Source organism: Micropterus dolomieu, linkage group LG04 (assembly GCF_021292245.1).
Source record: "Micropterus dolomieu isolate WLL.071019.BEF.003 ecotype Adirondacks linkage group LG04, ASM2129224v1, whole genome shotgun sequence".
NCBI classification, from domain to species: Eukaryota; Metazoa; Chordata; class Actinopteri; order Centrarchiformes; family Centrarchidae; genus Micropterus; species Micropterus dolomieu.
In genome coordinates, this window is record NC_060153.1 from 29,795,059 (window position 1) to 29,809,611 (window position 14,553).

The window sequence follows — 14,553 nt, forward strand, 5'->3', positions numbered from 1 at the left end:
GTCTCTGAGCTCTTCAGGCAGTTCCTTTGACCTCATGATTCTCATTTGCTCTGACATGCACTGTGAGCTGTAAGGTCTTATATAGACAGGTGTGTGGCTTTCCTAATCAAGTCCAATCAGTATAATCAAACACAGCTGGACTCAAATGAAGGTGTAGAACCATCTCAAGGATGATCAGAAGAAATAGACAGCACCTGAGTTAAATATGAGTGTCACGGCAAAGGGTCTGAATACTTATGACCATGTGATATTTCAGTTTTTCTTTTTTAATAAATTTGCAAAAATTTCTACATTTCTGTTTTTTTCTGTCAAGATGGGGTGCTGAGTGTACATTACTGAGAAATAAACTTTATTGATTTTTGGAAAATGGCTGCAATGAAACAAAGAGTGAAAAATTTAAAGGGGTCTGAATACTTTCCGTACCCACTGTATATGCTATAGCTAGCCCTTTACTGGTTAAATGAAGGTTATTACGATTTTCAACTTGTCCAAATATTGTCTCTCACACTCCCAGGCGTTTTGTTCTGGCGACAGCTCTATTTAGTTATTTTCCTCGTTACCCAAAGTTCCCTGGATTCCATCCAGAGAGCAGGCTTGTGTTGAGGACCTGTGGCTGGAGCAGAATTGCCTTTGTCATGCCCCTAGAGTGTGTTCCTGGAACAAAAGACTGCAACAATTTAGACAATTGCAGTGGAAATGTCTGCGGCGCATTCAGGCGGCTCTGCCTCTGACCCCTCAGCACTGCATAGAACGCTTCGGTTCACCAGTGCTGAGAATGTTTTTCGAGCGCATCAGTCAGCGAGTCTTCAGGCTTGATTTTGCCGCAGGGTTCTCTGCTAGGAAACCTTTCCTCTCTCGTCTCTCTCTCGCACTCTGAGCCTCCTGCGTCTCTGTGTGACTCTCTTTCTGAGGACAGACGTTTGAGGTGTAGCTGCTTCGGTTCGACTCCGACAACCACCTGATGATGCCTTCATCTTCAGACCCCTGATGAATATTGATTTGGTGTTTTCTGTTCTTGTTGTGTCTCTTTGCTATTTTGTATGTGCTAGCATGCATTCACAAACAGTTTTTATTCAGCAACAAGCAAGCCAAAGTCAGCTTTACAGTGAGTGAGATCAGAAACCTTTTGTTTTCCTTGGAACGATATTGCAACAGCCTTTATTTCTCTGTATTTCATATATGTATGTGTCAGGGTGATGTGCTTTGTTTGTATGAGCTTGAGAAACTCAGATGATTTGGTTGGAGTTTTCATCATTCAGTCTTTGAAGTGCATGGATTTTTTTCTCTCACTCTCTCCCCAGAGCATGGTCAACAGTGTTGTACACCAATGCTAAATTGTTCTGCTTTACTGGCAGCCATCTGGCAAAACCTCACAAACATTCCCTAATGCAATTTCTGTCTGCCTTTTTTTCCCAATCATTTGATGTTCAGTGCAATTCACTGCACTGTATCTCTCTCTCTCAAAAAAATGAAGGCCTTCACTTCACAAATGAAAACAAATGAAAACCTCCACTTTATGATTGTGTAGATACAGCAGACAAGTTTAGCTCTCCTATTAGAGCATGTGTCCTTCAGTCCTTATTGCAGAGGCCCAGGTTTAAATCTGACCTAAGGTCCTTCGCTGCGTTTCACACCCCATCTCTCTCTCCCTCTTTTCCTACCAGTATCTACTATCCTGTCCTTTAAAGGCAAAAAATGCCCGAAAAATAATCTTTAAAAAAATATCTGCAAATGTTGGAATCTCAATTTTTTGTTGAACTACTTCACAACTATAAAGACAGTGATTGCCAACACCCTGACAAACTTTACACAGTTTGTGGAGTGCCCAACCAGAAACAATGAAACACTGGAATTACTGTACTCCAATGTCAAAGAAGTGTAGCTCCAGAGCCCTTCCCCCACACAGATCTGACAACTGGTTCATATCTTGCCATAATATAAGCCTTGTCCAGGGGCAGCCTGAAATCACCAGGACAGTCAGGAGATGGTCACCGGGGGCGCACGAGTCGCTGAGATGTTTGAGGCCACAAATTGGGAAGTGCTGACTGAGTGACATGGTGAGGACATCGAGGGGCTCGCACACTGCATCACACCATAGATCACTATCTGTGTGGACAATGTCTGCCCAGACTGTAACCTGTTTCTCCAGCAATAAGCCCTGGAACACTAGAGCCCCTTTTCCACCGCACCAGCTCGACTTGCTTTTTTTTGGTTTTCCATTGTGGAAAAGTTGTACTTGTACCTGCTACCAGGAACTTTTTTTTTGTATCACCTCCGTCGAGGTGGCTAAACGCTCTGCTGCTGAAATGCTTCTGAGAGGCTTCCAGTGTGAGTTGACGCCGGAACTAAACCGCTGCCCACACGCAGCCTGTGTGAGCACAGGGTGATAAATAGTAGCCCATGTCCATCCCTCAGAATTCCCATGATGCATGAGGGTGAAGGGAGTTTTGTAAAAATTTGCCAATAAGTTTGCCATTTGTTTGAAATCGAAATGTTACTTTATGATTTATGTTTATTAATGTCTCCTTAGAATATAGTGTTTTTTGTTGTTAATTATCATTCTTGTGGTGGTTTACCATTAAACCAGGAGTGAAGGGACCGTTTCATTTGATAAGAGCTGCTGAATTTTCCCACAACAGGGTAAGTGCATGGAGTATATTTGTTCGGCTGTGTCTATAATCAACTAAGTTTAGGAGAGCCTCTATCCAGCCTGGGCCATGGCTGCCCCCGTGTATCCACGTCACCTCCACTTATGCTGCCAAATGTAAATCACAACTCCAAAGCCTGATCAGAAAAGTCAGGAAAATTATTGGTTAAATGCCCCTATCTTTACTTCAGGAGATATTTGAAGAGACAGTGAGGAAGCAGGGCCAAAAAAATCATAGCTGATTCAAAATACATCCTGAACGAAGAGTATGCATTGATGCCTTCGGGCAGAAGGTATGGGGTACCAGGCTGAACAGGTATAAGTTTTCTTTAACTCCACTATCAATTAAACTTCTAAAAAGGAAGACATGAGGGATTTGCGTGTTTGTTTGGGGGGTAGGAGTTGGTGTGGGTTTCTGTACAACGTGCATCAATTTTAGAATATAGGAATGCAGTCTGTAACTTTTTGTTGTAGAAAATGTATTTATTTATGGGTTAAGTAGTATAGTATTGTGCAACATCTACCAGTGTGGTTGGTGTTGGTGAACGTGTAACTGTTATATACTGGTATAATGTAGTAATCTAAGTGTTAATGTGATGGCACCATGACTGTATGTGTAGATTACCGTAAAATTTTACTACACTGGTATGTCTTGTGTGACTGTATATGTAGTATATTCTGTTAAATGTTTAATGTTAGGATCAAGTGTGGTTGTTGTGATGGCTGTGTGCTGCCAGACGATGTGGTCTCTTGAATGCCCAAGACGAATTTCTCCCAAGGGAGACAATAAAGACTAATCCTATCATTTTTTCAGCCAAACATACCCCCAATGTGTTTCACTGAGCAGCACAGGAGATCATTCATGCCTGTGCCCATCACTCTGGCACAGTGAAATGCATCTTTTTAACTTGTAAATTATATCCATTTTACACACTTACTACACTCTATCTATCGACCGACCGACCGAGGAAACCTTTGCATGTTCTGCAATAAAACTCTTTAAAAATGGTATCTCCAGGAGCATAATATTGCCAGTGTGGTAAGTCTGTTTCATGGTCACAGACTTACTGAGAAAATCTTCCATTGAAGAGTCTGATGTAACATCCTGATTAAAATCTAGCTTAATCTCTTTTACGAGTCACAAAAATTATTTCCAACCGCTATCTTCTAAAGCTCACAAACTGCTTGTCTAAACAGAAATGGAAACAGGTTGCCTTTGCCTAAAAACACACTGCCGTTGTGCCTCGAAAATATGTAGAAGACTCAAGTCAATGGCAGTAATTTTCTTTCCAATCTCTCCATTCTTTGTAGACACTGTCTGCCTCTTCATTTCTTGGCACATGGTGACCAGACAAAACAAGATGTAAAAAAAAGTCTCTCTTATGGGGAAGTGATGAATAAATGCAGAATCCTCACGCTAGAGCACTTAAGTGTCTCTGCACATGCACAGAATGTGCATGATCATGTTACTAAGCCTATCAAAATAAGCCTATTCAACTGAATTAGAGCTGGCCCCATATAGTGACTGTGCTGCTATTACTTCTCATAGGCCTATATCAAGTCAGTGACTAGTGTAACAGAAGGGATGCTGGTTATTGGATTGGGAAAAAAACGAAACTAATGGTGATAGTCCATTAGACCCACTTGAATAACCCTCTGTACTACAAAACCTTTAAACAGAACACACACTCACAGAAGGCACAGAAGAGCTGCAGATGATTTGTTTTATTACATTGTATTAAATTTATTTATCTGACACTTTTATCCACAGTGACTAACAATAATTGCATTGAATGCATTCAACCATGTGGAAACAATCCAAAAAATGCAAGAATCATACAAGTACATCAACTTCATCTAAGGCCTAAATGCTTCAAGTGCTACATTCATCATCACATCCGTAGTCTTCAGACTACAAATGTGAATTAGCATTCTTGCTAAGCTCTGGCGTGTTTACATCTTGTATTTTCGTACTGATGTTCATTTACACGCTTTGTCCTTATCAAATAAAGGAAATAAAGCAAAGTAATTATTATTATACATTTGTATGGGCTGTCTGCGACGGAAGATGTGTAGAGTTTCTGCTGTCCTGATGTCAGTGCAGAGATGTCAACATTTTGTGCGCCGCCTCCTGGGTGAAGAACTGACGTATCCTCCTAATGTTGAGGAGATGAATCTTGGATAAAATGCAGCACAGTAGGTCATACCCAGATTCCTGGCAATCTGAGCCAGGGAGGCCACAGAGTCCTAAATGATAATGGAGAGTTTGTTTACAGGACATGCCTTCCCTGGAAGGAGGAGCAATTCAGTTGTGTCGATGTTGGACTTCAGGTGATGAGAAACCATCCACGGAGAGATAACACACAGAGATGTGTGCTGCCACCTGGGTTTCAGACCAGGGAAAAGAAATAAGTGAGTGTCATCATCATAGCTGTGGTAGGAAATGCAAGTGAATAACAGATCCAAGAGGGGGTTAGCCAGAACAGAACCCCGAACGCAGTGAGACCCCAGTAGTAAAGGTACAAGATTCAGACTAGAGATGAGCACCAAAACCCATTTTAAATGGGCCCCAGGGCAAAAGTATTAAACACTGTAGTATTGATAAACCTCAACATTACCTGTTCTTTTATCTTTACTTTTAAACGTTTTGGTGTGATTTATTATCACGCTGCAGCCTCTCCCCTGTTCTCTGTGTTGGGGCTGAGCTTCTCCACATAAACACAAACATAAACACACACACACACAGAAAGCTAAATCAGCGAACAGCAGATCAGAGAGGCCGCGGTGGAGACAGTAAAATGACTAGGTGAAGTGAAGTTGACTACAACTACAATAGTTACTGTAAGTGCAGTAAAACCTTAGCGAGTAATACCTGTTCAACAAGCATAAACATGTAAACATGTCGAAAGTATTATTTTAATCTGCTTTGTCTGCAGTCTCTCATCCACTGCCACTATGTTTTACACAAGCACAGCGCTGTAGCTTGGCTAATAGCGAATTGCTGCAAACAAGGTAAAAGGAAAGCTGTCTGTAAGAAGTCTAACTGTTTAGCTTAGTTTGCCAAGTTTTTTAAAATGTGGGAAATTCTTGTAAACGTAGCTGCTGGCTGAGACATCCCAGCCCTTCCTCCCTCTACAAGCAGTACCTGCAGGCAGTGAATCACATCAGCAGCAGTGTGGCACTTTGTGTCGGAATAATCTGAACAATGAGTTCCCAATCAAATTTCATGGCTTACCAGATCCATTTTATTTGCTCTTCCTTATCAACCTGTTGTTTACATCACAAGGTGCGGAATCGTCTAGCATAGACGTAAATCCAAGGATACCACTGATTAATGGGCTCTGTCTGTGTTCATAGAACAATAAGTAACCATCATATTATTTCGTTAAAGCTTCGCCCTCAAGCAGAGCTCTAAAGGCTGAGAAAGTAAAGAGCAAAACTTTATGAGACAATGACAGGAAGGCTTAAGTGTCACACAGTCATAGCAGACCTGCATCTGTTTTGAGAGCAAATAGGCAGAAATTCCTCCCTCCAGACACCAGCCTGCCTGACAATCACTGTACAGGATGTCCGCCAGAATAAATGTTACATACTGCCTATTCTTGTTGCCAGAAGGTGGTGGGTGATCCATCCAACACAAAGCGGGTGTTAGTGTACTGGAGTGTAAGACACAGGGTTTTTCACACATAGGTCTATTTCCAGTGGTATATAGGAATAAGGAGGATAGGGCATTTGCAGAAGTGGATTTTCACATTGTAATATAATTCAAAACTATTAAATGTTCACGCATCCGATAAAAAGAAACCTAAGTATGCCATCATCTGTACGGTTTTTGTTAAAATCATTATGCATAAGGCATTTTTTTTGTGAAACAAGGCACTGTAGTAATTGATGTACTATGAAATATTAGCACGGATAATCCTCTCTTCTTAAAAGTACGGCTCAGGTCAAATTGGACTTGTCAGTTCCTCAACACTTAATATGATTAGAGGACCAAGGGCAGGCCAAATGTAGCTGGATATGCGCTTTGAGCCTGTAACAAAAACTTTCAGTTTGTCTAATTGTGGAAAATGTAATTGTATTTGTCAAGCATTATATCCAATGATTTACATCACTGAGCTCTTATGGAAAGTTGTTAATTTAAATTAATGCAAATAGTTTTAAATATATATATGGTTTACTGTGAGGTGAATATTTATTACAGGACTATCGTGTTGTACTGAATTGTATTGTATGCAGCTGTATGCACTTTTAGTCTCAACCCACTCTTGATCCTAATTCATAAAGTTTCTAAATTTAGGAATTTGATTGGTTTGATTGTCTAGAGCCTGAAAATGGCTTCATGTGAAAATCATAATGTACTTTCTTGAAGAAGGATCGTCTCTAAAGGGGCCCTGTGGAGTTTTCTCATAAACAAACAAATGCATGTTTGCATTCAAACGTTCTCACCAGAATACATTGTGTATATCAATTATGCCTAACAAGCATGTTCAATGCTATTCTTCCCTCATAAAACATTAGCAAAGCTGATTTAAAATAATAGATTTCTTGTTTACATCTATTTTGGGCTACCATTCTTTTTTTTCCCTGGCATTTGATTCAGTTGAGTACAGCTTCTTGCTAACCGCTGAACAGTGTTAGGTATCAAACTACTGGCTTTTGGGTACCGTACAGCATAACCACTGACCCATCCTGTAGCCTTGCCATTGTCCACCATTGACCATTTCCTAATTCCGTTTCCCATTGCATACCTGTCCAAAAAATATGATGTGGGTGGATAGCTTTGTTTTTGTCACTTTGCCATCTCTTCTATTAAAATCAATCTTCTATTCAGACTCAATTTTCCTTTATTGTATTGATTAGCTCTCTTGTGCAGGGTGGCAGACTGTTGAGGGGGGGGGGTCACACTTTATCTCAGTCCACATCCGAGAGCTGACATCCTCCTGCTGTCTGCACCAAAGATATCACCACCTTCCAAGAAATATAAGCACATGCATTACGGTGATTGTGTGATGAAGGCACGCCTGGCAGTAGTGCTAACCCATGTCATGCCAAAAACAACATATGTTTCTATGGTATTTATGGAGTCTCCTCTCAGGAGGCTCCGACAGTGTTACACAAGGCAGAACGGTACAGTTCACCGCCTCTGCTCCAAATCAGGAGCATTCTCAGTGCACCACACCTCCACTTTAATATTCTGTGGAAATGTTGCTGTCTGCCTGACTTATTATTGTGCTTTGTAATCATAGCAACTACTGTGTCTCTCAGAGGCATTGTCGAATGAATTTGAATGAGAGAAATCTCTTTGCAATTTCACTGAAACCCTGTTCCCAGTGAAGGAGCACAAGAAGAGGGTTCTGACTAAAAAAAGGAAAGACAGCCGAAATAGTTATCATCTTCACTTTAACACTAACACCGTGATGTAGACTGCAAATCCAAATGGGAGTTATGCCATCGTTGTGGGTGGGGGCTTCTGTCCCACAGAGAGAAATATTTGAAAATCCTGGGCAACTGAAAGCCGCTTTTCCAGAACAAACGAATAAGCGATTACAGTCCTGCGAATGCTGTAATATTCTACTTGAGGGCAGATTTGGTGGTTACTAGTGATGATGGATTCACATGTTTTAGGCACTAGGCTGGCTAACAGGCTCATTCCCACTGTTAAATTATTAAAGCCCATAGGTTCAAGAACATCCACATGTTTTTGCACTCGTCATGTTTTATTTCATAGTAGTCATCTGGAGAGAATTAATTATTTACAGCGCCAGGTCCCAAGACATTTTTGAATTAGTTAGTTTTGTTGTTTTGTTGATGATTGGTTGACCTTCTCTCGTTCTATTGCCAGAGGTTTTACTGGCTACAGAGTAAAACTGTATACATAAAGCACCATACCAGCCTATATCTGCTTGTTGCTTTACTATAGGGTGCGATCTGGCATTATTTTTCATCATTGCAAAATACATTTGAAATGAATTGTGCAATGTCGTAGGTATCTTCAGTGTGTTTGTTTACCCATTAGATTGTCAGCAATCTTTCAGTCTGCTTTCGTCGAGTTTATCTACTGTAGTATTTGCCTCCTCCTGACTGGATTTTCGCTTTCTATCCTACACAGATCTACTGACTATGGCTCCACATACGAGAGAATGAATGACAAAGTAGGATCCAAGACTGTCCTGAGTTACCTTTATGTCTGTCCAACCAACAAGAGAAAGGTGAGCTGCTGCAAGTAATTCACCAAATGATTCACCATCTCAATTATAAAAGCTGTGTTTTCCTGTTCACAATGTTCATGTACTGCCAATTCTTAATGTATAAACAAATAGTATTTACCTTTACTGCAGAGAATAAGGCTCTTTTTGAAAAGGTTGGTTTATAAAAAAGAATGACATTTGTTGATATTGTCCCCTGGTTACTTGTGTATTTGATCATATTTCATTAAGGAGCCTCCTTTTTCTGATCTGTTTAAGTTTGTTGTTGGTGCTTCAAATTCAAAACTTGTTACCCATGTTTACTTATTGTCTTGATCAATTGCACACCACTAATTCCAGTGCAACAAAGGAGTCATGTTGTACTCTCCACTTTGCTGCGCTGAATGTTTCTTCTGTAATAGAAATGTTGTTATAAATCCATTTATTATTTTGATGGCAAATGGCATAATCCCTCCAGTTTTTGGAAGTCTTTTCACTTGATGTGTAAAGACATTATATATATATATATATCCCGACATAATATCAGGTGAGTAGGGAAAAAGGCAAAAACGATCTCAGGGGCACCTGCACACTGAATAGATGCTCCCCAAATGCAATTTGTGACTTTTTACTTTTAAAAATGTTACTACGAGCTACAGTACATCACTGTTGATTATCTTTCTTATAAGTTAAGCATGTGATCAGACTCCAGTGATTGCTATGGAAGTGATATCTCCATGTTGTTCCATGTTGTAAATGTTGTAAATAATTTTATGTCTACATATTGATGTAATTGGTTGCTTGACCTGGGATTAACACCTGGCTGAATCAGGTGAAGTAAATGGACCATCTTGGACTCATATTACCTGATAAAGATGCAATGTCGTAACATTGTGATTGTGCTTAACAAATTGTCTTTGTGCCCATTCTTTATAATGAATGGGCACCCTTTTTCTTGAGGCCTTTAATTTGAAATATCTACAGCAAGTCTCAAGTTTCATGATAGTAGCTTAACAATTAAAGAAATAGGAAAATAGAAGATTGGACTTACTTAGTGAATCAAAATAGTATTTCTAACAAACTCTGAGCAGCAGATTGGTGAGTATGATGTGACTCTTTTGTTCCACAGATTATGCTGAATTTACAATGTGAGCTATAACAATCCACACCTTCTCAATTATTTTTACCAGACTTCTATTACCTAGTCTTTATTTGAAAACCATTAACCGCAACCGTTTTGGAGAATTTACATTATATAAAATTTATCTGTGGACACAAAGAACATTTTGTTAATTTATGTCATTGCATTGTTACGCAATACATTTTGTGAATAAAATGACAGTTTAATGAGGGAAACGATCCAGATTTGACTTCTTCCTGTATGAGGATGTTTCTGGCAACCAGCTAGAGTGGAATTTTAACAGCTTCAGACCACACAAAAGAAAGAAAGAAAAAGGGTATGAGCAGCCAGCTGCCAACCATCTGCCAATGTCTTTAATATGCCTGAGAGTTCTGTCAATTTCTTTTCCTTTCGTTTTTTTTCTGACATTCTAAGAATTTAGTTCACTGATCAGTGGATAGTTTGCACTTCATTTTCTACCATCTGCCTCAGTTTTCCGTTTTAATTTCATTCATTGAAAAAAATGTTAAAGAACCTTCCTAACCTTCCTGTTATTAAAAATTCCCATGCTGCTTTCACATTAGCTGAATTGAATTGCGCAGGAAATGGATCCCCTAAAAGACTGTGCTCATTCCTGCATCCCCTGCATGTATAGGAAACAAAGCCCTACACTTTTCTATACTGTGATTCACAATTCACAGTCAGTAAATCTGATTTGCCCTTGTGTGGTGAACTCCACCCGTCTAGTTCTCCGAGCTACAATCTGATAGACAAGTGCAATCGTAGCCAAAAGGTCAGAGTGCTGTAAGCAGCTCAGTTACAGTAGGAGTCTCCATATACACTGGGGTGTCTATTTATATATCCGTGTGTTTCAAGTCAACTTTTTGTATCTTTAAAAATAACAGTAAAGAAAGTACAAACATACTAATTACAACAGATTGCATGCGTATGGAGGAGATGGAGTTACACAGCGTTTAAGTGATCTGTTCCTCTGGTAACGCAGAGCTGGAGACATTAACATTATAGTTTTGCAGAGAACTTGACATGATAATTACAGGCAGTTAGTTGCAATAACAAGTCATTCTTTGAATATTTTTTCTATTTCAACCACAAAACAGTATGCCTGAGTCAGTGTCTGCACGACGTAAGCAAATTGGCAATCAACTGGGAACCAATAACTACAAAATCAACACGTTTTTCTCTGAACATTGTCTTAAAAATATATCATTGTTTTGAATGATTGCTTCTACACCCTTACTTTGACCAGTACTGTAGCATATGTTGGCTAATGTTAACTAACCTAAGATTGATGTTGCTGTGTAACAGACATGTCTGAATGAGTTCACTGTCTTATTCACACACCTTTACCAGTGCTACTGTTACAGTGTATTTTAGTAACAGGTGCGATTTCATTGTTTTTTATCTAAGAGGTGAAACACAAAATAAACTCTTATATTTGCTTGTAGTTCCATTCCATAAGGTATAAAGTCAGGTTGTTTATGATGTCTTAACTTAATTTGAAGTTGTACTTCTGGCTTCCTAGCTACTGTGAGTGCAATTTTTACTTTTTAATAGCTGCTTTAACTACCCCTTATGGCCAAAGATGTCATAGTTACTTGCTAGTCTTGCTTTCAAACTTAAAGTCATGATTGAGTGATAACGCCTGCAGGTTAGACTACATTAATTGACCCAAGATGGGAAACACTAATAATAATAACAATAATAATAATAATAATAATAATAATAATAATAATAATTATAATAATTAATAATATAATAATTGCGAAACGTGTGCAAAACATGTCATTTTCAAAGATGACATGTTTTGCACATGTTTTGCAATACCTGTCATCTTTGAAAATATCATTTTTCATTTTATTTAGTTTGAACTGCATGGTTAGTCAAATGTTGAATAAATAAAAATCATTTTGGCATCAAACGACTTACAGAAAATAAAGCATGACTCCTGTGTGTGAAGAGGATGTGGTCATAGATGTGGAGGTGCTCGGGTTCATCAGCCTCACTTTCCAAGCCCGAGCCAATGTACTGACCCTGAATACATTTGCATGGCAAGGGAGATAATAGGATCCTGGGTCTGTTGAGCTAAACCACGTCAGGCCGAGGAACAGATCATAGCTGATTTCTCTCCATGACTCACTCTTCCCTCACTCTTCCTGCCTATTTTATGTGGAGAAGGTTTTATTCCACATCAAGGGCATAGCAGGGATGTAGTCCTTAAGGTCCTCTTTGTGGCTGATGTGACGTGCATTTCTAGTTATATAAGATTAGATAAACTTTATTACCACCTCAGGAAGAAGAAAGAGAATTCACACACATACCACATAATATACAGGACGTAATTAACACCTAGGAAATCAGTTTCACCACATATATTGAAGATATTTCATATTTTTTTAAACCAATCTAGGTAAAATAAAACGACATTTTATTGCATGCGTATTACTGTGTGAGTGAATCATTAGTAACAATCTCAGGAGAATCTTTTTCTCTAATGGTTGACCTCTGGCTCTGCCTATGGGCCGATTCCCTTCGCGCACTTTATCTCTTAACTAATTATTTCGATTTGGCATCCCATAGGTAAATGAATGTTTGCCTGTATGCTTGCTGCATTCCTTTGCTGCCTCCTTGCATCTGAGTGGCCTTAACCGCCCATGTTCTACTGGATAAAAGGAGATGACTAATCACTCACTATAATATTTAATCGTCTGCTGCTCTTTAGATATTTGTGTCAAACACAATAATCATTATGTGTTCACCGTGTATATTTTGGAAACATACAGTGTTTTTCATTTCTTTCTATTACATTGTCCAACAGTCCACAAGCTGTGACCCTTTGCAATGTCACATTATAGATTTGAATGATAGCAATGACATTTAGTGCAAGGCTGCTGAAAATGACACCTCCCATGAATCTTCTCTGCCATATTTTGATGTCTTTTCCTGAGCCCGGTGTGCGCTCAGTCCTTGAGCGGTTTGGCTGAACGGCTGGTAGATTAGGTTAATTTAAAAATAAAGACATGCACAGTTAAAATGCCATTGAGGAAGCAAGACAGTGAAAACATGATAGCTAAATGTGGGTGATTAAGTCTTGATCCATGGTTAATGAGCATATTGCAGCGACAACTCTCTGTTAAAGCCTCCTGTCAAAGACAGACTAAGCTCAATTGATCTGGCGTGACATGATTCATTTGCTGCAGGGTCTCTCTTTCCCTCCGTCTCTGATCCATACCTCCACTTACCTCATGAACCGACAAATACCGGCTTCTATCTCTGTGCTCCAGCTTATGCACAGCTCAACACCAGGCTGATAAAACACAACGGTTATCCCTCCAACCTCTATTGATTTAGTATTGTTACCCTTCTCACTCACCCACTTCCTCACAAAGGCGGAGTGGATGCTGTGAGGGAAATCTTAATCACCCCTTGCTAATGCTATCGGTCACTGTGATTTTGGAAGTGAGTAATTATTGTGTGAGGTTGATTGTTTCAGTAGGCAGTAGAGAAATTGGCCACTGCTCCTTTTCCTGCTTTTGTATTGGCCTCGAATTGGTTGTGAGTTCTTTCTAATCTCAGAGGCAACAGACAGTTACTGGCTCGTTACGATAATATAAGGTCGGGAAATAATGTTTTTCACACTTACATGGTGAATGGGTAATGTGAATGTGACAGTACTTGCTAGGGCTGTTTCCAAAATTAAAAGCACGCATTGTGAGGCTTACAGAATCTAGGAGTTAGGAGGAGCTAAAAGCACTGCAATTGAAGGCCATTGTAAGGATAGAGAGGGAACACAACTCTCATCACTCAGTACAAGGCTTGAATGGAGAGCAAGGGTAGATTTTAACATGAAATGTACAGTACAGTGAAGACACCCTTCAAGACTACTTTTCTGTTTAACTGAAAGTCCTGACGGTTGACTCAAAATAAGAGGTGGCAAAATGTAATTTCCCATTCATAATAAACTCTGCTGCTTACTATAATATTATAGAATGATTACTGCTTCAAAACTGTAAATTACATCTGACAAGCACCAAAGACACTGGCAGATATCAGGACGCCTTGGCATTACACAGTGACAGGTAATGAATGGCAGGATCGGCGAGCCCGGGCCAATGAGAAATCTAGGTTGGGAATTTGCTGCCTGTTTATTGGCGCTTAATGAAAAACAATTTATCTAAATCACCACCAGGGAGGGTTCCTGGTTAAACCTCTGGAAAGAGAGCTAGCATTTCTGTCAGTGACAAATGTGCTGCTGTTTTTCCAATTCAAATTGAACTGACGAGAGAAAACAGCCATTTGGGCCACGATTGCAGCCACTACCCACAGTTCCACCACACAATCCTTGTAGAGGGATGGATGTAGTTTAAGCCAGATAAAACACTTAAGACTAAGATAAAAAACATTTAAAGCTGCACCAGTCCATATTCCCATATCAACAATGAAGCAAATGACTAAATGTCATGTGAAAGGGTTTCACTCGTAGTGACATGAAATCACCTCTTTAGCTCATTGTTTTGGTGTTCTGGCCCACTCAGCCGAAAAGCTTTGACACTGTCCTACCACCAAACAGCAGGTTTCAA

At 39.6% G+C, this 14,553-nt stretch overlaps 1 protein-coding gene across 1 annotated transcript in view; it reads left to right on the plus strand.

Annotated features, from left to right (window-relative positions):
* The window catches only part of sorcs3 (sortilin related VPS10 domain containing receptor 3), a 133,602-nt gene that overhangs the window by 9,388 nt on the left and 109,661 nt on the right, over positions 1-14,553 (plus strand). The window contains exon 2 of the mRNA XM_046047481.1: positions 8,760-8,859. Within this exon, the coding sequence (XP_045903437.1) occupies positions 8,760-8,859 (100 nt within the window). The remainder of the gene's footprint in view (positions 1-8,759; positions 8,860-14,553) is intronic.